Below are 22,178 nucleotides of genomic sequence, written 5' to 3' on the forward strand. Positions count from 1 at the left end.
ATCTTGAGACTACACATTTGTTTTTGGTTCTTTTTTTTTTTTTTGAGTCTCGCTCTGTCGCCCAGGCTGGAATGCTAGTGGCCCGATCTGGGCTCACTGCAAGCTCCGCCTCCCGGGTTCACGCCATTCTCCTGCCTCAGCCTCCCGAATAGCTGGCACTACAGGCGCCCGCCACCACACCCAGCTAACTTTCTGTATTTTTAGTAGAGACGGGGTTTCACCCTGTTAGCCAGGATGGTCTTGATCTCCTGACCTCGTGATCCGCCCACCTCGGCCTCCCAAATCCCAGCTCACGCTGGGATTACAGGCGTGAGCCACCGCGCGCAGCCTGAGACTACACATTTCATATGGGAATTACCCCCCACCTCCCACCCCAGGTAAAATAACAGAAACCAAGAAATAAAGTTGTCACAAAACAACAACACAAGAAATGTGGGTAACATTTTATGTTTATTTTCAATGCGCGTTTATATTCATTATCCATTTATGACTCACAACAAACTTGTGTAGTTGGTGAATGGGTTCTGAAATTTGTCCAAGGTCGCCTAGAAAGGCAGGGGTGGAATCCATTGAACAAAGCGAGTAAATATTTATTGAATGAGCACAATATCTGTGTGTGCCAGGAACTGTGTTAGGCTTCTGGGGACTAGACATGAGTAAATCACAGCCCTATCCTCCAAGGTAATTTAATGGTGAGAAAATGAAAATCAAAAATGTCAATGCAAGACAAATTAAGGTCCCATAAGACGAACAAACAGTTAAAGGGTCTCAGGGAGAAAGAAATCACATTCAAGCAAGGGGCTCAGGAAAGAGGCAAAGAATAATGAAGATTTTGACAGGTGGCAATAGCCTTTCAGGCAGAGGATTATCATAAAGAGTGAGAAAGAAGTCAGGAAACTTTAGTGTGGTTTTAGAGAACAAAGAGTACTTTTTTTGTAATTTGGCCAGAGGTCCAATACATGTAGCAAAGGAGTAGGAAATGCAATAGGAGGGTAATTTGGGATAACATGGACGCAGACTAAGTACCAAGCAGAGGAGCTTGTTCTTGCTTCTATAGGCAGTGAAAGCTAATCAAGCTAATTTTGGAAGATCCCAAGAGTTTGCAGAATGGACTGAAGGAGAAAGCATGGAGGCAGGGAGTCCAAAGAAGGTGACTATGTGCCTAAGCAGTAAGTAAAGAGAGCCCCAACCAGAAGTACCAATGTGGGAAGAGAAAAGAGGTGAAGGGAAAACACATTAGGAACTGTGTTAGGCTTCAGGGGATTACAGATTAGGAAGGAAGGACTGATTAAGCTAAAGAAAAATCAAAGATGAAAACTTAGTACTGAGTCCAGTGTTCTGCACAGCATGATGTTCTGTGATCAAGGCTCTAACTCTGGAAAGCATGAAGAAACTACAGTCCAAAGGACAGCTCTGCAGCCTCAGCTTCGGAGCTGGGAGGACTTGACTCAGTTAGAGCCATGGTTCCACGAGATTCTATCTCTAAAAAGCAGGAAACAGGTGGTTTGAGGCTTCTTCCTTCTCAGCTCCTGAGCAAAAGCTGAGTTCTTGCACAACAGATTTTTAAGGCTTAATTCTTTTTTAAAAAATAAAAAACAAAAACAAAAAAAATCCTGGGCTAGCACAGTGGCCCATACCTGTAATCCCCAGCACTTTGGGAGGCAAGGCAGGTGGATCACTTGAGCCCAGGAGTTTGACACCACCCTGGGCAACATGGCAAAACCCTTCTCTACTGAAAATACAAAAATTAGCTGGTATGATGGCTCATGCTTCTAGTCCCAGCTACTTGGGGAGCTGATGCAGGAAGATCATCTGGGCCTTGAGAGGTTGAGACTGTAATGAGCTGTGATCATGCATCTGCACTCCAGCCTGGGTGACAGAGTGAGACCCTGTCTCAAACAAAAGAAAAAAGAAATCCCATAGAATTTTTTTTTAAGTCCATTCTGTATAAACAGCAACAGGAATGGAAGTGATCAGTGACAGTCTCTCTACAACCACTGCTCTCATATCCCATATACCTGCCTTAGCCCCTAAAAATCCTAGATACCTTACCATCCTCCTCCTCTGAGAACAGGAGCCAGGAACCTCCTTGGTGTTCTAACACTAGTGCTGCCAGAGCTCTGGGATTCCTGGTAAGCAGGTCCCTCACTGCACCTGCCCAAGAGTATCTGGGGTAACAAAGAGGGAAGGAAGAAAGTGAGAGAGGCCAGGGAAATCCATCCTTTTTGGTCTTCATGTTTGTGGCTCTGGAAACATGATTTTTGAGATACCCAGTTCCTTCATTAGGGCAAGAGACTGAGAAGAACAGCAGGGGTGATGTCAAGCAGGTCTTGGTTCCCTGTGCCTGGCCCTATAGATGTTGACATTTTCATCCTCATCCCGCTGAGCCAGCTCCAGTTGGAAATGCTGGGGCAGGAGGTGCTGAAAGAAGCTCTCTGTCCCGTGCTCCTCTCTCATCTTGGAGGCCAGATAGATGGTGCCATGGGGCCTGCACAGGTGTTGGAGGGTCCCCAGCAGCAGAGGGAAGGTGGGTTCCAGGTACACGATATCGGCCCCCAGCACCAGGTCATAGTCTCCAGGGAAGACATGATGGTCAATCCCCCAGGACAAGGCACGCACCTGGGCCTGGCCTCCAGCTGGCACATTGGCCTGGACGTTGCCCTGGATCTGTTCTAGGGCCAGGGGTAGGTCAGTGATGGTAACATCCCCCCCTGAGAGAGAGGAAGGAGGAAAAATGCAAGTCAGAGGGACCAACCAAGGGTTCTTGGCTCCTGCCTGGAAGGTCCAGAAACCTCAGAGCATAGAGGACAATGTCTTGACAGCCCGGAGCCCACTCTGCCTTTTAGTTGCTTCAACCTCCATTTCACCCACTGCTATTCTCATTACCCTACATTCTACAACATCAACATTCTCTCTGAGCTAATCTTCAACCTCTCTGGCCAACACACAACAATCAGATGTCAGCAGAAGCCTGGGCAGGACTAAGCTGGAGATGGGTTATGCACCCACCCCCACTGACACAAGCTTGCCTTAAGGGTCTGGAAAACTTCCCAGAAAATGTGACCTCAGCTGAGTCCTAAAGGACAAGTGGGAGTTAGTCAGGTGGAGCTTTCCAAGAAGAGAACAGTGAGTACAAAGGCCTGGGAGTGAGAGAGCATGGCATATTCAAGAAAGGCTGGATCTTAGAGGATATGGAAGGGGGAGAAAAGTGTCAAGACATGAGATAAGGGGAAAGTGATTATGATATGCTAAGGAGATTCAGGTTTGGTACTGAGGGCAATAGGCTTTAAGAGCAGAAACAGGGGTGAAGATGGTCAGATTAGCATCTCAGAAACCTTCATTCATGCAGTACATATAATTTCGAGCACCTACTAAGTGCTGGGTGTATAAGGTGAGCAAGACAATAACACAGCTTTCTTTGTTTCATTCTAGAGATAGAGACACACTAGGTACTGCATCATAATCATGATGACTATGATAGAAAGAGAAGCAAGAAGTACTAGGAATCCATCCATTCATTCATTCATTTATTCATATTTATTATGTGCCTATATGCCAAGTGCTGAGAACATAATGATGAACCAAGAAGGTAAGAATACCCCCTCACAGAGCTTATGGTCCAGTGGCAAGAAACAGATAACAACCACCAAAATAAATAAAATAAAATACACTGTACATCAGATGATCATATATGCCATGGTGAAGCCCCAAGCAGGGAAAGGGGATAAGAATTGCTTGAGGGATGGGGAGAAATGCAAGTTAGAGTGGACCAACCAAGCGTTCTCAGCTCCTACCTGGAAGGTCCAGAGACCTCAGGGCATAGAGGACAAAGTCTTAGCAACCTGAATGTAATTTTAAATTGAGTGGTCAGACCAGCCTGACCAAAATGGTGAAACCTCGTCTCTACTGAAAATACAAAAAATTAGCCAGGTGTGGTGGCGGGCGCCTGTAATCCCAGCTACTCGGGAGGCTGGGGCAGGAGAATCGCTTGAAGCCGGGAGGCAGAGGTTGCAGTGAGCAGGGATCTCGCCATTGCACTCCAGCCTGGGCGATAACAGTGAGACTCCATCTCAAAAAAAAAAAAAAAAAAAAGAGGCCAGGCGCGGTGGCTCACGCCTGTAATCCCAGCACTTTGGGAGGCCGAGACGGGCGGATCACGAGGTCAGGAGATCAAGACCATCCTGGCTAACACGGTGAAACCCCGTCTCTATTAAAAAATACAAAAAACTAGCCCGGCGAGGTGGCGGGTGCCTGTAGTCCCAGCTACTCGGGAGGCTGAGGCAGGAGAATGGCGTGAACCCGGGAGGCGGAGCTTGCAGTGAGCTGAGATCCGGCCACCGCACTCCAGCCTGGGTGACAGAGCGAGACTCCGTCTCAAAAAAAAAAAAAAAGAATGGCACGTGCTGGCTGGCATGCTTTAGGAGGAGCACACTGGCTGCTGTGATGAGAAGAGTACAGGAGGGCAAGGTCAGAAGCTAGGAGACCAGTTAGGAGGTGACAGCAACGACCCAGGTAAGAGATGATGATGGTTTAAACCAGGGCAGCAGCAATGGCTAAGAAATGGTCAGATCCTGAATATATTTTGAAGGTAGAGTCAACAGGATTTGCCAACAGATTGGATATGAAATATCAGAGAGAGAGAAAAGCTTGGGATGGGCCAGGCACGGTGGCTCACACCTGTAATCCCTTTGGATTACACTTTGGGAAGCCAATATGGGATGATTGCTTGAGTCCAGGAGTTTGAGACCAGCCTGGGCAACAGGGCAAAACCTCATCTCTACAAAAAATACAAAAATTAGCTGGGTGTGGTGGTACGCGCCTATAGTCCCTGCTACTTGGGAGGCTGAGGTGGGAGGATCGCTTGAGCCTTGGGAGGTTGAAATGTCAGGGCTTTAGTGAGCCATGATTGCACCACTTTCACTCCAGCCTGGGCAACAGAGCGAGACCCTGTTTCAAAAAAAAAAAAGCTCAGGATGGTTTCTGGGTGTTTGGCCTGACCAACTAGAAGACCAAATTGCCACTCATTTAGATGAGGAAGGTTGCAGGAGGAGCAATTTGGACAGGAAGATCATGAGTTCATTTTCTGAGCACATTAAGTTTGACATAGACATCTATATCACATCAGACAACCACATGAAGATACTGAGTAGGCACTAGGTTATGCAAGCAAGTCTGGAGATAGAAATGGGATAGTCTTAGAGTCATGATCACCAACAGGGCATTTTTTTTCTTTTTTTCCCTGAGACGGAGTCTCACTCTTGTTGCCCAGGCTGGAGTGCAGTGGAACGATCTTGGCTCACTGCCGCCTCCGCCTCCCAGGTTTAAGGGATTCTCCAACCTCAGTCACGCAAGTAGCTGGGATTACAGGTGCTTGCCACCACGCCCAGTTAATTTTGTATTTTTAGTAGAGATGGGGTTTCACCATGTTGGTCAGGCTAGTCTCGAACTCCTGACCTCAGGTGATCCACCCACCTCAGCCTCCCAAAGTGCTGGGATTACAGGCGTGAGCCATCGTGCCCGGCTTCAACAGGACATTTAAAGGCATGAGGTGATGGGCTGCTCAGGAGTGAGGTAAACAAGAAAAGGAGGGGATCAAACGACTGCCCCTGAGCCCTGGGGCACTCACATTTTCAGTTGTGAAGATGAAAAAGAACCAACAAGAGAACATGGAAAGGGAGTGCCTGCCAGGTAAGCAGAAACCAGAAGTGTGGTCCCCTGGAAACCAAAGGAATTGTTCCAAGGAGGAGGGAGTGTTAGCATCAAATACAAAGTCAACAAAGGTAGGCTGATAACTGACTCCTGCATTTAACAACCTGGAGTTGGAAATGAAGCTCATGACTTTAACTAGAACAACTGGATTGAAGGGGGCACAGTGGAGTGAAAATCTGATCGTAATGGTTTAAGGAAAGAATAGGAGGAGAGGAACTAGACACTAAATATTAACTTTTTTGAGGAGTTTTTTTTAAAACGGAGCATAGAAATGGAGTGATAGCTGGAGAGAGATGTAGGATCAAGAGTTTTTTTCTGAAATAGGAGAAATCATATCATATTTATATGCATTTTGTATTCCATATATTGCTACATATGGAATGATCCAAAGAAAAGGAAAAACTGAGAATGCAGGAGAAATGGGAGTGGGTGTTACTGGAACAACGTCTTTGAGTAGGCAGAAAGGTTTGGGGTCTTGTGACAAGTGGGGGTCTTGACCTTAGCTAGCATAGTATGTTCATCCATGGTAACAGGAGAGAAGGCACTGCACACAGATGCAGATGCAGTTACATAAGTAGATGCTGTGATAGGGATATGTGGACATTTTCAGAGAAAACAGAAGCAATCATTAGAGATAGGAAACACCCAGGCACAGTGGCTCACATTTGTAATCCCAGCACTTTGGGAGGCCAAGGCAGGTGGATCACCTGAGGTTAGGAGTTCGTGACCAGCCTGGCCAACATGGTGAAACCCCATCTCTACTAAAAATACAAAAATTAGCCAGGCATGGTGGTGCGTGCCTGTAATCCCAGCTACTTGGGAGGCTCAGACAGGAGAAGAGCTTGAACCTGGGAGGCAGAGGTTGCAGTGAACCAAGACTGCACTACTGCACTCTAGCCTGGGCAACAGAGTGAGACTCCATCTCAAAAAATAAAATAAAATAAAAGGATAGGAAGCAAAGTCATCAGGTGTGGGTGAAGATGGCAGAGGAGGCATTTGGAGGTTTGAGGAATAAGAAGGTAAGAAACAGTTGTTCAGGAGAGTGGCAGAAAAAGTGAACAAGAGAATGTACCAGGCTAGCTGGGAAGCACTTAGGACCCAACTAAGGTCAATGGTAACAAAGTTAAAATTAGCCCAGTTAGCATAGTTGTGTATGTACTATGAGGGTCTGAATTAGCCTAGGAGTGGGAGTGCCAAGGATGCCTTCCCTTCGAAGTGATGTTTGAGCTGAGGAAGGAGGGATGCATATGCATTAAGCAAATGGTGAAAAGTTTCAGACAGAAAGTAAGCCTGGGTGAAGTCCCCAAGGAAGGGAACATCAGAGTAGGTTTGAGGAACTGATGGATGGGCAACAGGCAGCCCAAGAAAAACAAGAGAGAAAGAGGCACAGAAAGAAGGAGGCAGTACCTTGGAGGCCATGCCATAGGTGTTGGTTCTATCCTGAAAGCAACATGAAGCCACTGAAAGTTTGGGGCGGGAATACACGATTACAGTTTTATTTTGAAAATATCACTCTGACCGCTGGGTGAAAGAGCAGAGGTCTAGGTGAGGACAAGGAGTCAAAGCAGGAAGACCAGTGTGGCTGTTGTAGTAGTCCAGGCAAGTGATTGTGGTGGTTTGGACTGGGGAGCTGTCAGTGGAGATGGAAAAACATGAGAAGATTTAAGAGATTTTTAGGAGATAAATTGAAAAATGGACATGTAGGTGAAAAAGAGGGTTGTGTCAAACGTGATTTCTAGGTTTCCCACTGGGCGCATGGTGGTTTGATTCACTGACATAGGGAAGTCTGAGGGAGAAATGGGTTTGGTGGGGGAAGGTCACAAGATCTAGTTGGGTATGTCACACTTTCCCAGAAGAAGCTTGAAGAGTCTTGTGAAAATTCAGGCAAGAGATGCCAGTGGCCTGAACTAGAGATGATGAAAAGAGGAGCAGACAACTGGGGAAGTATTAAAAGCATATAACTTGGCTCAGTGCAGTGGCTCACACCTGTAATCCCAACACTTTGGGATGCTGAGGTGGCCAGATCACTTGAGGCCAGGAGTTCATGACCAGCCTGGCCAACATGGCGAAACTCCGTCTCTACTAAAAATACAAAAATTAGTGAGGCATGGTGGCACATGACTATAATCCCAGCTACTCGGGAGGCTGAGGCAGGAGAATCGCTTGAACCAGGAGGCGGATGTTGTGGTGAGCCGAGATCATGCCACTGCATTGCAGCTTGGGTGGCAGAATGAGACTCCGCCTCAAAAAGAAAAAAAAAAAGAGAGAAAGAGAACATTTAACTCATAGGACTGGATGATTGCTGGAATGTGAGGAGAGAAAGTGAGGGACAAGATGACATCCAGCCTTCTGATTTGACAGCTAAATAGGAGGCAAAGAAGGAGAAGCCAGTCTGGGAGCAAGTGAAGCTAGGTGTTCCCATCCATACCGCATGCCTTTTCTCCCCTTTTTAGCGTAGCTGCCTGCATCCACCCATGCTTCATGCAAAAACTGCTGTTGGCACCCTCCACTGTTTCTGAGCCTGCTGTGTTCACACTGTTCACCTCCTCCTCACCTGACAGAGCTTTCCTTGATGGATTCCCAGGGAGTCATGGTAGACATGGACAGAGCATGTCCACAGGCTCCACGCATACCTCACCAGAGTTCTTGTTATATGACATCGTCCTCTGTCTCCCTCACTAGACCATAAGCTCCTTGGGGAGAGAAAATCTATCTTACTCATTGTTGAATCCCCAATACCTAGCATGATTCTTGGTACATAGGGGACTTGAAATACATTTTGGTTGAATTAATAGAAGAATGAATGCCTGCCTCTGGAAAGATTTCCCTTTTTTTATTTTTGAGACAGAGTTTCGCTCTTGTTGCCCAGGCTAGAGTACAATGTGCAATCTCAGCTCACTGCAACCTCCACCTCCCGGGTTCAAGCGATTCTCCTGCCTCAGCCACCCAAGTAGCTGGGATTACAGGCATATGCCATCACACCCGGCTAATTTTGTGTTTTTAGTAGAGACGGGGTTTCACCATGTTGGTCAGGCTGGTCTCAAACTCCTGACCTCAGGTGATCCACCCACCTTGGCCTCCCAAAGTGCTGGGATTATAGGCATGAGCCACTGCGCCCAGCTAGACTTCCCTTAATATGACCTAGTTCTGTCCCTATGAACAAATACATGTTAATTTACATTCCTAGAGAGATGACATTGTAAGAATTTTTAAATGAGTGCTTTCAGTTTGAGGTTTTGTCTGCCGATTAGATTATAATTTGTGAAACTGTTTCCTCTGTAGTTTTTGGTTCTTGACAAAAGAGAAGCAAATTTTTCCTTACTTTTTCCTTTTCCAAGTCTGCAGTGTCTAATTCTACCCCCACTTCCTACAAAACACATCCTAACCCTTGGAAACTCATAAGCTTGTTTCTCTTAGCAATAAAAAACTAAGGAATCTGAAACATATTCATAATAAAGTTATAAAGCACTCACGAAGTTTAATGTCCACAAGTCTCCCTACAGAGTACCCCCATATGTGCATCTTGACAGAAAACCATCTTCAAAACCAAGGCGCTTTTAAGTGATAGCATTCTCCATAAAATCACAAAGAGCAACACAAGGCTGGGTGTCGTGGTTCACACCTGTAATCCCAGGTGCTTCTCAAGGCAGTTGGATCACCTGAGGTCAGGAGTTCGAGACCAGCCTGGCCAACATGGTGAAACTCTGTCTTCTACTAAATATACAAAAATTAGCCGGGTGTGGTAGCACAAGCCTGTAATCCCAACTACTTGGGAGGCTGAGGCATGAGAATTGCTTGAACCCGGCAGGCGGCGGTTGCAGCGAGTGGGGATAGCGCCACTGCAGTCCAGCCTGGGCGACAGAGTGAGACTCCGTCTCAAAAAAATAAAAACAAACAAAAAAAAGAGCCACGCTATAGAAACAACTCCTTCTTATAGGCCTGCCTGAGTTTTATTTCCTGCCCTCCCCAATCACCCACCCTAGGTGCTTTGACAGGCAATTCCCGCTGTCTGGCATACAGAAGTAGGCGCCAAAACAAAAACAAATAAAAAAAAGTTTGTTAAAAAGAAGGGGTTGGACTGGGCCCAAAGTACTCCCCTCTCCCCCAGTGATCCACGAAGTGACCATTTCTCCGCGCCCCTGGGTCCCCACTCTTTCCCGCCACAAAGCCAGCTCACGCACCCTGCAGCGCTGCCAAGATCCCCACGATGCCTGTCCCCGCACCCAGTTCGATCACCTTCTTGCCTCGGAAATCCACATTTTGACTCTCGAAATAATTGCACAGGCTCAGGGCCTACGGGAGAAAAGAGAAAGAAAAAGACAGTCGTGAGGATGGCTCCATATGGGAGAGGCAGAGTCCGGGATCTGGACCTCCCACGGACCCTCACCCGGCGCAGCCCACTCCTCACCGCGTCCCACACGCGCGCCGCCACCCCGAGGCGGGACCCAAAGTTCTGAGTGATAGTCAGCACATGCCCACAGAAACAGAACTGGCTCTTCTCCGAGTAAGAGTCCGCAAAGAGCCCGACCTCCCGTGGGAACACCGATTCCGACTCAGATTCGGGATCTGGGCCGGGGTCCGCCATCCGGCCCCCCAAGGGAGTGCCCGGGCACCACGGCCAGCGCTCAGATCCCGGCTCCGGAGCAGGGTAGAGGTTGGGGGCCGCGAGCCGTCTTGGTGTCCCTGTGGCACGAGCCCCGCCTCCCTGTGTTTGCCCTCCTTCCTCCAGTTCGACTTCCTGGAGTTGGAATGAGGAGCTGCCCCTCCCGCCCCGGCCCCGAGCGGACACGCGACAAAACCCACATGGGACCACACGAGTCAGACCCGGCGGACTGGTCGGAGACCGGGAGTGAGGGGGGAGGAGCGAGGACTGATGCTACTGTAGGAGGTGAGGTGTCTAGACCCCTTTCACCTGTGGGGTACACAGGTGCCTGCAACCAGGATGGTAACCCAGACGAGGCAGAAGCAAGCTAAGAGAAAATGTTGGGTCCCTGGGCCTGGCCTCACCCTCCCAGTTGGAGGCTAACGGTGCGGAGGTTCCCTCCAGCACTCGCTCCTTACAGCCCTCCCGACCCAGCCCGGCCCAGCCCAGCCGAATTTGCTCTTGGGTCTTTAAGGGGCGGGAACTGCCCCTAACGCGCATGGCTGCGTCATTAACCTGCGCCTCTGGCCTGTGCCTCCACGTGGATTTGGTAGAGAAACCCCGGACTAGGATCATGGCAGCCGAGACTTGGAACGTGGCCGGAGCAGAGGCCCCGCCGCCCCAGAAGCGCTACTACCGGCAACGTGCTCACTCCAACCCCATGGCGGACCACACGCTGCGCTAGTGAGGAGTGGGCAGAGGGACAGACAGGAGGGAGGGATTCTCAAAGCAGCCGGGAGAGCAGTTGTGCTGCGACTGCTGGGAGGATTTGGGATAGACCCGGGAGGATCAGATGGGTGACGTCAGTTTTAGGGGTGGGACCGGGAGATTCGACCGAGAGTGGAGTTGGCGGGTTGGGAGTGGGCGTGGCGTTCGGGCCTAAGACTGGGTAGCGGTGCTAAGTTTGGGAAGAGGAATAAATTATTACTGAGACTGAAGTGATAGAGGCAAAATGTCGTTTCCATCTTTTGCTTTTGTTTGTTGGATTTAATAAAAAGGCAAACATATACACAATCCTGCCCGCGCCTTCCCTTCCCTCCCCGCAGAGCACAAACACAAAGTAGGATCCCAGTGCATTAGGCAGCCAGTCTCGGGATAAGGGGAACTTGTGCCCCAGAAAGGGCAGCTACCCGGCCAGGGTCACATAAACCGCCAGAAGTGGAGTTGAGCAGGTCAGCGTTTATGGGCCTCATGATGGGCCTATGATTCACACTGGGAGTTAAGGGTGGTTTCCATTGTCTCTCTTAGAGGCCACAGGGCCCAGTGTTACAGAATTTTTGAGAAACCCTCCTCCCATTTACCTCCCACCCTCACCCACCCACACACTTTCACAGTACCACTTCTGCAATAGTGTGACCAACCACCTCATGCTTCTTATGTCTTCTTTCCAATAGCCCTGTGAAGCCAGAGGAGATGGACTGGTCTGAGCTATACCCAGAGTTCTTCGCTCCACTCACTCAAAATCAGAGCCACGATGACCCAAAGGATAAGAAAGAAAAGAGAGCTCAGGCCCAAGTGGAGTTTGCAGACATAGGCTGTGGCTATGGTGGCCTGTTAGGTAACACTTAGGCCCTCTCTCTGGGGTGAGAAGAGGCCTAGTAGTTTCTGCTGCCTCAGCGGCTTTTGTGGGGGGTCATAATCGGCCTTTCCCCTTTCGTCCAGACACTGGTGACATCAGCATGGAGAGGCTCCACCTTCCCTCTACTCTGGGTCTGTGACCTTTGCCCTGGAGAGTGGAGGAGGCTGCCTCAAATGCTTCTTAAAACCTGGGTTGTCCTTTATGGTGTCAATCCCTACATGAGCCATTTCACCTGCCAGGTACCGGGTCAGTGAGCTGGTCAGCGCAAGCATCAGAGATTAGCCATTGTGGCCAGTGATCCTGAACTGTCTTTCTCAGGGATTCTACCATCTCCCCTCCCCTTTGCCCCTCCCTCGCCAGATCTCATTCCTTCTGCCCCACGCTCCTGTTTTTTTGGGTTCCTCTTGTATTGTCTATATTGTCGCACCCATGCATGCCAAGCCACTCCCTATTTTTAGATCTTCCCAAACAGATAACATTCTGATAGCGAGGAAGAGCATGGTACATAGAGGCAGAAAACCTTGGTTTAAGGTCCAGTTCTGCCTGGGCACAGCGGCTCACACCTGTAATCCCAACACTTTGGGAGGCTGAGGCAGGTGAACCACTTGAGGCCAGGAGTTAAAGACCAGCTGCCCAGGAGGCTGAGACACAAGAATTGCATGAACTTGAGAGGCAGGGATTGCAGTGAGCCGAGATTGTGCCACTGCACTCCAGCCTGGGTGACAGAGCAAGACTCCATCTCAAATAAATAAGTTCCAGTTCTCGGTTTCCTCATCTTCACAATTTACCACAGAGTGTTATAAGGATGAAATAATACAATGTGTGAAAACACTGTGGAAACTCTATAGCAATGGCAAATATACATGTATTCTCAGCCCTCCCATTCTGGTCCTGATGACAATTTTCATTTCTCCCCCAGCCTCTTCAGCATAATACTATCCATATATGTATCTCTGTCCTCTCTTGCCATTCTGGACTTTGGTAGTTGCAGATTGAGGCTTCCTTTCCTGTGTTGACCCCTTTGCACTTCCTACAAGTATATGGTTGATGATTCCATTGCTATTTCTGTGTCCAGTGGAACTGTCACCGCTGTTCCCAGATACACTGATTCTGGGTCTAGAGATCCGGGTGAAGGTCTCAGACTATGTACAAGACCGGATTCGGGCCCTACGCGCAGCTCCCGGAGGTGGCTTCCAGAACATCGCCTGTCTCCGCAGCAATGCCATGAAGCACCTTCCTAACTTCTTCTACAAGGGCCAGGTGGGGAGGGGCCCTGGTGGGTTAGGCTGGTAGGCAGGTGGGGGCATGGAGGCCAGGCTCTCACAACCCTGTTGGTGCGTGTCTGTCTCACAGCTGACAAAGATGTTCTTCCTCTTCCCGGACCCACATTTCAAGCGGACAAAGCACAAGTGGCGAATCATCAGTCCCACCCTGCTAGCAGAGTATGCCTACGTGCTGAGAGTTGGGGTGAGTTGGGATGGGAGGGAGGATGGGGTGAGTAGCCTATCCAGGGGCCCTTCACTAAGAATTCAGTGGTGGTGCATTTAGGGACTCACACCACCACTCCCATCATCTGGCTGCTAATGATGTTGCATGCAGCCTCCTGTCTAGGGTGATTTTGCCTATGCAGGGGCTGGTATATACCATAACCGATGTGCTGGAGCTACACGACTGGATGTGCACTCATTTCGAAGAGCACCCGCTGTTTGAGCGTGTGCCTCTGGAGGACCTGGTGAGTAGGGAATCTACAGGATATGGAGGCCCTTTCCAGAGTGGTTCTATATTTGAACTTAGCTCAGTGCCAGGAGGATGGGATGGGTGTCTAAGGGCCAGGGGCAGTCTGAACAGTGGGCACTTATTAGACCCTTCCTTCTCCCAGAGTGAAGACCCCATTGTGGGACATCTAGGCACCTCAACTGAGGAGGGGAAGAAAGTTCTACGTAATGGAGGGAAGAATTTCCCAGCCATCTTCCGAAGAATACAAGATCCCGTCCTCCAGGCAGTGACCCCCCAAACCAGCCTACCTGGTCACTGACTGCTTACTCTACCTTAGCTGGACCTCGTCTCCCAGGGACTAGAGAAAAGAGCAGGAGTCCTGGGTCTTCCCAGTTGAGACTGCTGTAGCTGAGACACAGTACTCTCTCAAAGAAGGTGGGGAGCTGCCCAGGGCAGAACCCGCTGGTGTTCATGACTACCCCTGGCTCTTCTCACCTTGTCCCTCCACTGCCAACAGAAAACAAAGCAGCTGACTGAGATGGTCAAAGGACTTTGGACCATAGGGAATCTTTGGAAGGCTATGGGGTCTTGCTCTCCCTTCTCCTTGTGAGATCTCTCCTCAGCTAGAATGAGGAATGTAGTCTATCTAAACTGCTTGCTAGGCTCAATTACCACTTCTGTTTGCTTTGTGGATCCTGGGATAACATGTATATGTGTATACATGCCCATTCTGCTATTTCTCAGGAAATGATGGAGTATGTATCATATGCCTTCTACCATCCTCCTGTCCTCTCCCTGCGTAAGACTCGAGCTGGGGAATCTATTCCCTAAATGTCTCTGGAGAGTCCTTGGGAAGGTGTGGGGGTGGAGACCCTCTCCTTTTTCATGTTGACCTTCAATTCAGAACTTCAGATCTGACTGACTGGCACAGAGCCTGACAGGGTTGGAGTAGGGAATGAGGGAGTAAGGAGCAGAGAGGTAACTGTAAGGGATTCTTTTATTTTAATTTTTTTTAGAGACAGGCCCTCTGTTGACTAGGCTGGAGTGCAGTGGCACAGTCATAACTCACTGCAGCCTTGACCTCCCAGGCTCCTGTAATCCACCTCAGCCTCTCAAGTAGCTGGGACTATAGGCACGCGCCACCATGCCTGGCTAATTTTTGTATTTTTTGTAGAGACAGAGTTTCACTGTGTTGCCCAGGCTGGTCTCAGACTCCTGAGCTCAAGCAGTCTGCCCACCTCAGCCTCCCAAAGTGTTGGAATTATAGTGATGAACTGCCGTGCCCAGCCTAATTTTTAAACTTCTTTTGTAGAGACAGAGTCTTGCTGTGTTGCTCAAGCTTGTCTCAACCTCCTGGCCTCATGCCATCCTCCCGCCTCAGCCTCCCAAAGTGCGGGGATTATAGGCATGAGCCACCATGCCTGGCTCTGTGGAGGATTCTGATGCTGAAAGTAGAAAGGGGCTGCTAACCAGAAAGCCCCCCAGAGGAGACCGAGTCAGCTGGGGAATTAGAACATCCACATCCATGTAGCTTCTCTAACAGCCCAGAGACAATCTTAGAACTTAACTAATGTACAAAAAGTTTCTTCATTTCTGCTTCTCAAGCCCCAAATTTCCATGTCTGGCAGAAGTGGGCTTGTACACCCAAGAGGCCCCCTTATCCTCAAGAAAGAAAAATGGAGGTTCTAGGAGCCATTTTAGCCCATTAACCCACCTGCCATCTGCCTAGTGTATGTTAGGTACAGGAGGAGGGGGAGATGTGGCTAGTGCAGGAAAATAATGCAGAGAAGAGACAACCCACTGAGTGAAGAATGTGGGGACAGTTACAGCTGTGCCTCCCCTGCTTCCCTTCCCGGAGGAGCTGAAAGATGGGGAATTCCTGAGGATGGGCCTAAAGGGGCTGGGCTCCCTGGTGGAAGTGGTGGGAATATCAGAGACTGACTAGTGTAGCTTGGTCACTTAGTCCATACTAAAAAGCCTTATAACCTTTCCTAGGATGAGACTTTTAGGCTCCTAGACTAGGGCACTCTCCCAGGAGGAAAATCTTAGGCCCTCCCTCCCATGAGGGTCATTGCAACACGAGACCCACGGGCGTCGTGAAGTCAGCCCCAGCCCCGCCTACTGTTCCTGGGTGCTAATCCCCAGCACAGACCACTCAGGAGGAGGGATTGGCTGAGGAGCTTGGAGAGGGGGCGTCATCACCTCACCCAAAGGTTAAATAGGGGTTCAGACTAGGTGCTCAGGAGAAGCGCTTTCTATCGCGGGCACCCGGAACCAGACCATGACCCAGACCCTCAAGTATGCCTCCAGGGTGTTCCATCGCGTCCGCTGGGCTCCCGAGTTGGGCGCCTCCCTAGGCTACCGAGAGTACGACTCAGCACGCCGGAGCTTGGCAGACATCCCAGGCCCCTCTACGCCCAGCTTTCTGGCTGAACTTTTCTGCAAGGGGGGGCTGTCGAGGCTACACGAGCTGCAGGTAGGAAGGGACGCCTTTCCCGAGACTGAGTGCTGGGGAAACTGGCTTTGACAGCGTCAAAAAGGACTGACTAGTGCAGAGCAAATGTGGGAGAGCCAGAGAGAATGGATACCCATGAATTAAGGAAAAGGCGAGTTGAGGCTGGGGACGGTGTGGCTCGACCCGCATAGAGTCCGTCCCGACTCTTAGCAGAGGGCGCTGGGAAAGCACTTTCTCGCTGTCCTGAGGTGTGGAGATCCTGCAGATACAGTGCAAGTGCGCGGGAGGCGGGAGCACGCGGTACCCTCCGCCTGCGTAGGGCTTAAAGCTACATGGGCTCGTTTTCATTTACTGAGAACTCGTCCTGAGATGGACAATCTAGACATGGAACTTTTAGAGATTTCTCCTCGACCAAGGTGATCAGAGAGGTCCTGAATGTCTGCCTTGCGCAAAGTTCCTGTTTTGCCCATCGCACTCAAACTTTCTAGGGATGGGAAGTGAGAGGAGGAGTTTGCAGTATCAAAGGCATGCAATAGCTAGCTGGGCACCCTAGAAGGAGCAGAAGCTCCCTCTTCCCAAGCCCAGTCAACACCCTTGGCGTGGGCACAGGTCAAGCTGAAAGTCCCCGCCCAGGTATCCAAGTGTCCGCTGCGCCCCCTCCCCCAGGTGCAGGGAGCCGCGCGCTTCGGGCCGGTGTGGCTAGCCAGCTTCGGGACAGTGCGCACCGTGTACGTGGCTGCTCCTGCACTCGTCGAGGAGCTGCTGCGACAGGAGGGACCCCGGCCCGAGCGCTGCAGCTTCTCGCCCTGGACTGAGCACCGCCGCCGCCGCCAGCGGGCTTGCGGACTTCTCACTGCGTGAGTCTTCTCTGCCCCCAGAAAGCCAAACACCCTGCAGCGGCCCTCTCCTGCTGCGGGTCCCGAAACTATCGGATTTAGGGGCATGGTGGGAGGTTGGCTGTCCTACTCTATCTTTGGTCATCTTGGGTTTCCCATCCCAGTCTACTTCACCCACACTCGGGTTGAGCCCCAACCTCACTCCCCGCCTACCTCCTTATCATTTGAGACCAGAATCCTGGGAACTGGGGGAGCCAGAGGAATTGGGTTAGGGTACCAGGATCTGGATGGAATGAATGTAAGGTTCTGTGATTCAAGTTACCCGGGAACCCCAGCCCCTGCGGCCAGGAAATGAGTAAAGAGGAAGGGGGTTGGAAGACAAGCGCAGGCCGGTGTAGGTTTCTGTACCCCAAGGGGGCAGACGCAATCCCTTTCCTGGCCACCGCAGCCGAATGCGCTTCTTCACTACAACCAGTCCCGTCGAGCCGTCCCCACCTCCCCGATGCGCACTCTCTCCTCAACCCTGCAGGGAAGGCGAAGAATGGCAAAGGCTCCGCAGTCTCCTGGCCCCACTCCTCCTCCGGCCTCAAGCGGCCGCCCGCTACGCCGAAACTCTGGACAACGTAGTCCGCGACCTTGTGCGGCGTCTGAGGTGCCAGCGCGGACGTGGCACGGGGCCGCCTGCCCTGGTTCGGGACGTAGCGGGGGAATTTTACAAGTTCGGACTGGAAGGTGAGCCCCAGGACAGAGCTGGGCAGGCGTCGGGGGCGCCCTACCGGAGCCTCCCTGAGCCCTGACGGCGCCCCCTCCCGACAAGGCATCGCCGCGGTTCTGCTTGGCTCACGCTTGGGCTGCCTGGAGGCTCAAGTGCCGCCTGACACGGAGACCTTCATCCGCGCGGTGGGCTCGGTGTTTGTGTCCACGCTGTTGACCATGGCGATGCCCCACTGGCTGCGCCGCCTCGTGCCTGGGCCCTGGGGCCGCCTCTGCCGAGACTGGGACCAGATGTTTGCATTTGGTAAGGCACAGGACGAGGTGGGAATGGGGGAATGTAAAGCTGTCGAGGGGTAGCGAGGTATTCACGTGCCTTCTACCTACGCAGCTCAGAGGCACGTGGAGCGGCGAGAGGCCGAGGCAGCCATGAGGAACCGAGGACAGCCCGATGAGGACCTGGAATCTGGGGCGCACCTGACCCACTTTCTGTTCCAGGAAGAGTTGCCTGCCCAGTCCATCCTGGGGAATGTGACAGAGTTGCTACTGGCGGGAGTGGACACGGTTAGGTTCTCCCTCCGTGCTGTGAGCCTGTTCCAGGGCTTAGCCTCCCCAGACTCCGGGACCATTTTTCTGTTGCAGGGGATCCGTTATGGCCACGTAGACCAGCTTGGCTTAACACCCAGACTGTTCCCTAATCTGCACCCTCTGCTGGGTTCCCACACCCAACACCTCTCTTGCTTTCACGTTTCTCAGGTGTCCAACACGCTCTCCTGGGCTCTGTATGAGCTCTCCCGGCACCCTGAAGTCCAGACAGCACTCCACTCCGAGATCACAGCTGCCCTGGGCCCTGGCTCCAGTGCCCACCCCCCAGCCACTGTTCTGTCCCAGCTGCCCCTGCTGAAGGCGGTGGTCAAGGAAGTGCTAAGGTGAGGGGAAAGGAGAGGAGGAACAAGAGGAAATGCCAAGGAAGGCTGCGGAAGCAAATAGTGGATGGAAGCAGAGAGACAGCAGAGAAAAATGGCACTCTACTACTGGTCAAAAAGGGTTTGGAAGTTGGAAACAATGCGAAGAAGGCTGCAGCCCCTAGCCTCACCTTGCTGTCTCCATTTTGTGCTTTGCAACCTAGACTGTACCCTGTGGTACCTGGAAATTCTCGTGTCCCAGACAAAGACATTCATGTGGGTGATTATATTATCCCCAAAAATGTGAGTAGAGCCTATGCACCCTTTCTACTGAGCCATTCCTCACTATCTTAGGCCCCAGCCCTGTTCTCAAGCACTCTCCTAAAAGCCCTTCAAACACTCCCCTTGACCCCTCTCTAGGATATGCCTTTCTGGGATATAATGGGACAGTGGAGAGATCCTTCCAAAAGTAGCCCCAGAAAACTTCCCCATCACCCACCAGGACCTGCCTTTGTCCCTGTCTGAATATCCTATTCATGCCTGCCCCCATTCTGAGCACAAACTGACAAGTTTGTTTTTCTTCCCACCAGACGCTGGTCACTCTGTGTCACTATGCCACTTCAAGGGACCCTGCCCAGTTCCCAGAGCCAAATTCTTTTCATCCAGCTCGCTGGCTGGGGGAGGGTCCCACCCCCCACCCATTTGCATCTCTTCCCTTTGGCTTTGGCAAGCGCAGCTGCATGGGGAGACGCCTGGCAGAGCTTGAATTGCAAATGGCTTTGGCCCAGGTAAGTGCTCTAGATTTTATACCTTCCCCAGGCTGGAGAGACCCTAACCCTCTAAAGTTGTGAGATCTTTCCCCTGACAAGCATAGGAAATCATGTAAGACCCGGTAGAATGAATATTCTAAAATATGATAAGCCCATTATAGGCCCGGAGTGTAAGTGAGGGTATTCAAACTATTTTTTCCCTTCCACAATCCCTCACCCTTATTAACCAAGAAGTCCCCTACTGGCCACAGGTGCCACCCAAACATTGACCATTCTAACACTAATAATGCATGCCCTTTACCAATCAATCCCCCCACTATAGATATCTTTCACAGTAGTGCTCACCTTCTTCCCTTTCCAGATCCTGATACATTTTGAGGTGCAGCCTGAGCCAGGTGCGGCCCCAATCAGACCCATGACCCGGACTGTCCTGGTACCTGAGAGGAGCATCAACCTACAGTTTTTGGACAGATAGTCCTGTGGAAAGAGGCTGTCATCATCACCCTTTCGTTCATCGTAGGGATAATATTTTTTGTAGGCACAAGACCAAGAGATACATCTGCCCCTAAGGCCTATCTGACCAAACTGGATAGAATGACCATAGTGAAGTGTGAGGCAGCCCTGACCAATGTGTGAAGTATGCACTTGGCCTGACTCAGTAGGCCAAGTGAGAAAACCATTGTCTCTCTCCGTGCTCGGCCCTTCTGATCATGTATGCATCCCCCAAGGATGAAATCAGATTTTAACTAATAATGCTGGATGGCCTGAGGAAAGATTCACCCGCCGCTGTTTTTGGGCTTTCATAGTGTTCATTGATGCTGCTGGCTAAGCACTTATCAAAGCATAAGCTCAGTAACTGTGTATCTGCTCTGTACCTGGTTGGTCCTTCCTCTTTGCATGTAAGCTCTTTGAGAGGAAGGATGAAGCCTTATTTGTTTTTTATATCCCCTGCCAGGGCCCATCTCTGACTGGGTGACACCATACACATTCTTAGATTGAATCTGAACCATGTGGTGGAAGGGATAAGCAGCTTAGTAGGCTCTGTCTACCCACTTCCTTCTTTGTCTCACCCATAGGAAGGTGAATCTGCCCTAGCCTGGTTTACAATTTCTTACAACTCTCCTTTGCTCTCTGGCCACTATTAAGTGGGTTTGCCCCATCACTTAGTTCTCAGGCAGAGACATCTTTGGGTTTGTCCCTGCCCAGACCTCTGGCTTCTTTTTTATATTGAAAAGTTTTAAATATTCATAAATTTTAGAATAAAAAGTCAAGGCCGGGCGCGGTGGCTCAAGCCTGTAATCCCAGCACTTTGGGAGGCTGAGGTGGGCGGATCACAAGGTCAGGAGATCAAGACCATCCTGGCTAACACGGTGAAACCCCATCTCTACTAAAAAATACAAAAAACTAGCTGGGCGAGGTGGCGGGCGCCTGTAGTCCCAGCTACTCCGGAGACTGAGGCAGGAGAATGGCATAAACCCGGGAGGCGGAGCTTGCAGTGAGCTGAGATCCAGCCACTGCACTCCAGCCTGGGTGATAGAGCGAGACTCCATCTCAAAAAAAAAAAAAAAAAAAAAAAGAATAAAAAATCAAATATTGCATTCTTGACTTTGACTTATTTCTCTCATATTACCACTTCCTATAAGACCTGGAGGTAAGACCCTAACCCTCCCATCTCCCACCTTGGTTTCTCAGGTCCTGGGGGTGACCCCCATAATAATGGGAGGTCTGGATGCCTAGAAGAGTAGTTTGTAACACAAACCCAGACATGTTTCTGTCTGTAGTGGGAACGGCCAAGTCTAGTCTGGCTTCCTGTAAGAGATTAAGGGGTGGGGGGTGAAAAGTAACTGCAGGGGCTAAGCTGTAAAATCGGCCGGGAGCTAGGGATTTGCAGAGATTGCTGACTTTGGTAAGCAAAGTGCTTTTGGACTGCCAGGATTGAAGGAAGTCCTAGATTGGTCACTGCCCTCTCTGGAATAGTTCTTCCAAGATAATTTCCTTCAGAGGAAGGGATACAAGCAGAGAAGTGGAATCAGACCGACAGAATGAAAGCTGAGTGTGGGGGTGGCCAGAAGCCCTGGGGCAGTGGGCAGAGGGAGCCTGTTTCCCTGAGTCAGCATTCTCTGGCCCCCCAGAGGCTGGGCACAGCTCTCCTCTTGTGATGTATACAGATTAACTCATCTTCCATCCAAATAAATCTCTCAGCACACTGCACAGTTCCTTCTGCATCCCAGATTACCCTCCCATGTCAAGACTTGCCCCACTTCCCCTACCCTCACCCTATTCCAATTAGCTGGGTGTAAATGGAGATTTCACTTCACACTTCTTCCTCCTCCACACCTTGGTCTCCTGGCCTAGACATGGCTCCCTGACCACAGAAACTCCATTTAGCCACCAGGCCTTCTGCGGGGGCATATAATTATGCAAGATCTACAGAGGGGCAGGGAGGACCCAAAGGCTCGTACAAAGATCAAGGTTTCTGTGCAATTTTCTGACCTTCTCAACTCCTTCCCTACTGTATACTCAGTCTCCACCCCATCCCTCTATCACTGAACTCAATTTGAACGTAAATGACCAAATTTTTAACAGATTTGAGCTTTGAGGGAGATAAAGCCCAGCTTGTGGTCAGACCCTTTCCCCTGGAATCAGTGATGAGAATTCTGCCCACTCGTACTCTCTATTTTCCAGTGGGCAAGTAGGAATGCCCACTTGAGGAGGGCAGTAGTTCCCATGACCCCTTTCCTGGACAATGATCTTTTTAAGTTGGAAAAAGGGAAGAAGAGGAGACCATACTGATTGCTGGCCCCAACCCCCATACCAATACTTCCATTAGTGCTGAAGGAGAGGGGAAAGTGTCC

The 22,178-nt window shown here is 50.5% G+C and overlaps 3 protein-coding genes across 6 annotated transcripts; 2 read left to right on the forward strand and 1 right to left on the reverse strand.

Moving 5' to 3' along the window:
- Positions 1–431: 431 nt before the first annotated feature.
- Positions 432–10,992, reverse strand: EEF1AKMT3 (EEF1A lysine methyltransferase 3). 3 transcript variants are annotated; one of them, XM_011728391.2, is made up of 3 exons: positions 10,118–10,296; positions 9,891–10,002; positions 432–2,711 (listed from the first exon to the last, which is right to left on the reverse strand). In XM_011728391.2, exons 1-3 carry the CDS (start codon positions 10,292–10,294, stop codon positions 2,320–2,322), a joined length of 681 nt encoding a protein of 226 aa, XP_011726693.1. In that variant the 5' UTR covers positions 10,295–10,296; the 3' UTR covers positions 432–2,319. The 3 variants fall into 3 exon arrangements, with proteins under 3 accessions (XP_011726693.1, XP_070927643.1, XP_011726695.1); XM_071071542.1 differs by lacking the exon at positions 10,118–10,296 and adding an exon at positions 10,868–10,992 and having other exon boundaries at positions 438–2,711; XM_011728393.2 differs by having other exon boundaries at positions 438–2,711; positions 10,238–10,403.
- LOC105474076 (methyltransferase 1, tRNA methylguanosine) lies at positions 10,453–14,314 on the forward strand. The gene is made up of 7 exons (XM_011728390.3): positions 10,453–10,597; positions 10,906–11,035; positions 11,746–11,909; positions 13,006–13,190; positions 13,284–13,397; positions 13,561–13,662; positions 13,810–14,314. Exons 1-7 carry the CDS (start codon positions 10,459–10,461, stop codon positions 13,963–13,965), a joined length of 990 nt encoding a protein of 329 aa, XP_011726692.2. The 5' UTR covers positions 10,453–10,458; the 3' UTR covers positions 13,966–14,314.
- Positions 14,315–14,560: 246 nt separating this feature from the next.
- On the forward strand, positions 14,561–20,848 carry CYP27B1 (cytochrome P450 family 27 subfamily B member 1). 2 transcript variants are annotated; one of them, XM_011728395.2, is made up of 9 exons: positions 14,561–16,122; positions 16,768–16,958; positions 17,467–17,669; positions 17,755–17,955; positions 18,040–18,212; positions 18,405–18,577; positions 18,778–18,856; positions 19,144–19,341; positions 19,685–20,848. In XM_011728395.2, the coding sequence occupies exons 1-9, from the start codon at positions 15,928–15,930 to the stop codon at positions 19,796–19,798; spliced, it is 1,527 nt and encodes a 508-aa protein (XP_011726697.1). In that variant the 5' UTR covers positions 14,561–15,927; the 3' UTR covers positions 19,799–20,848. The 2 variants fall into 2 exon arrangements, with proteins under 2 accessions (XP_011726697.1, XP_011726696.2); XM_011728394.2 differs by having other exon boundaries at positions 18,040–18,577.
- Positions 20,849–22,178: the final 1,330 nt, after the last annotated feature.

Source organism: Macaca nemestrina, chromosome 10, assembly GCF_043159975.1.
Source record: "Macaca nemestrina isolate mMacNem1 chromosome 10, mMacNem.hap1, whole genome shotgun sequence".
NCBI lineage: Eukaryota > Metazoa > Chordata > Mammalia > Primates > Cercopithecidae > Macaca > Macaca nemestrina.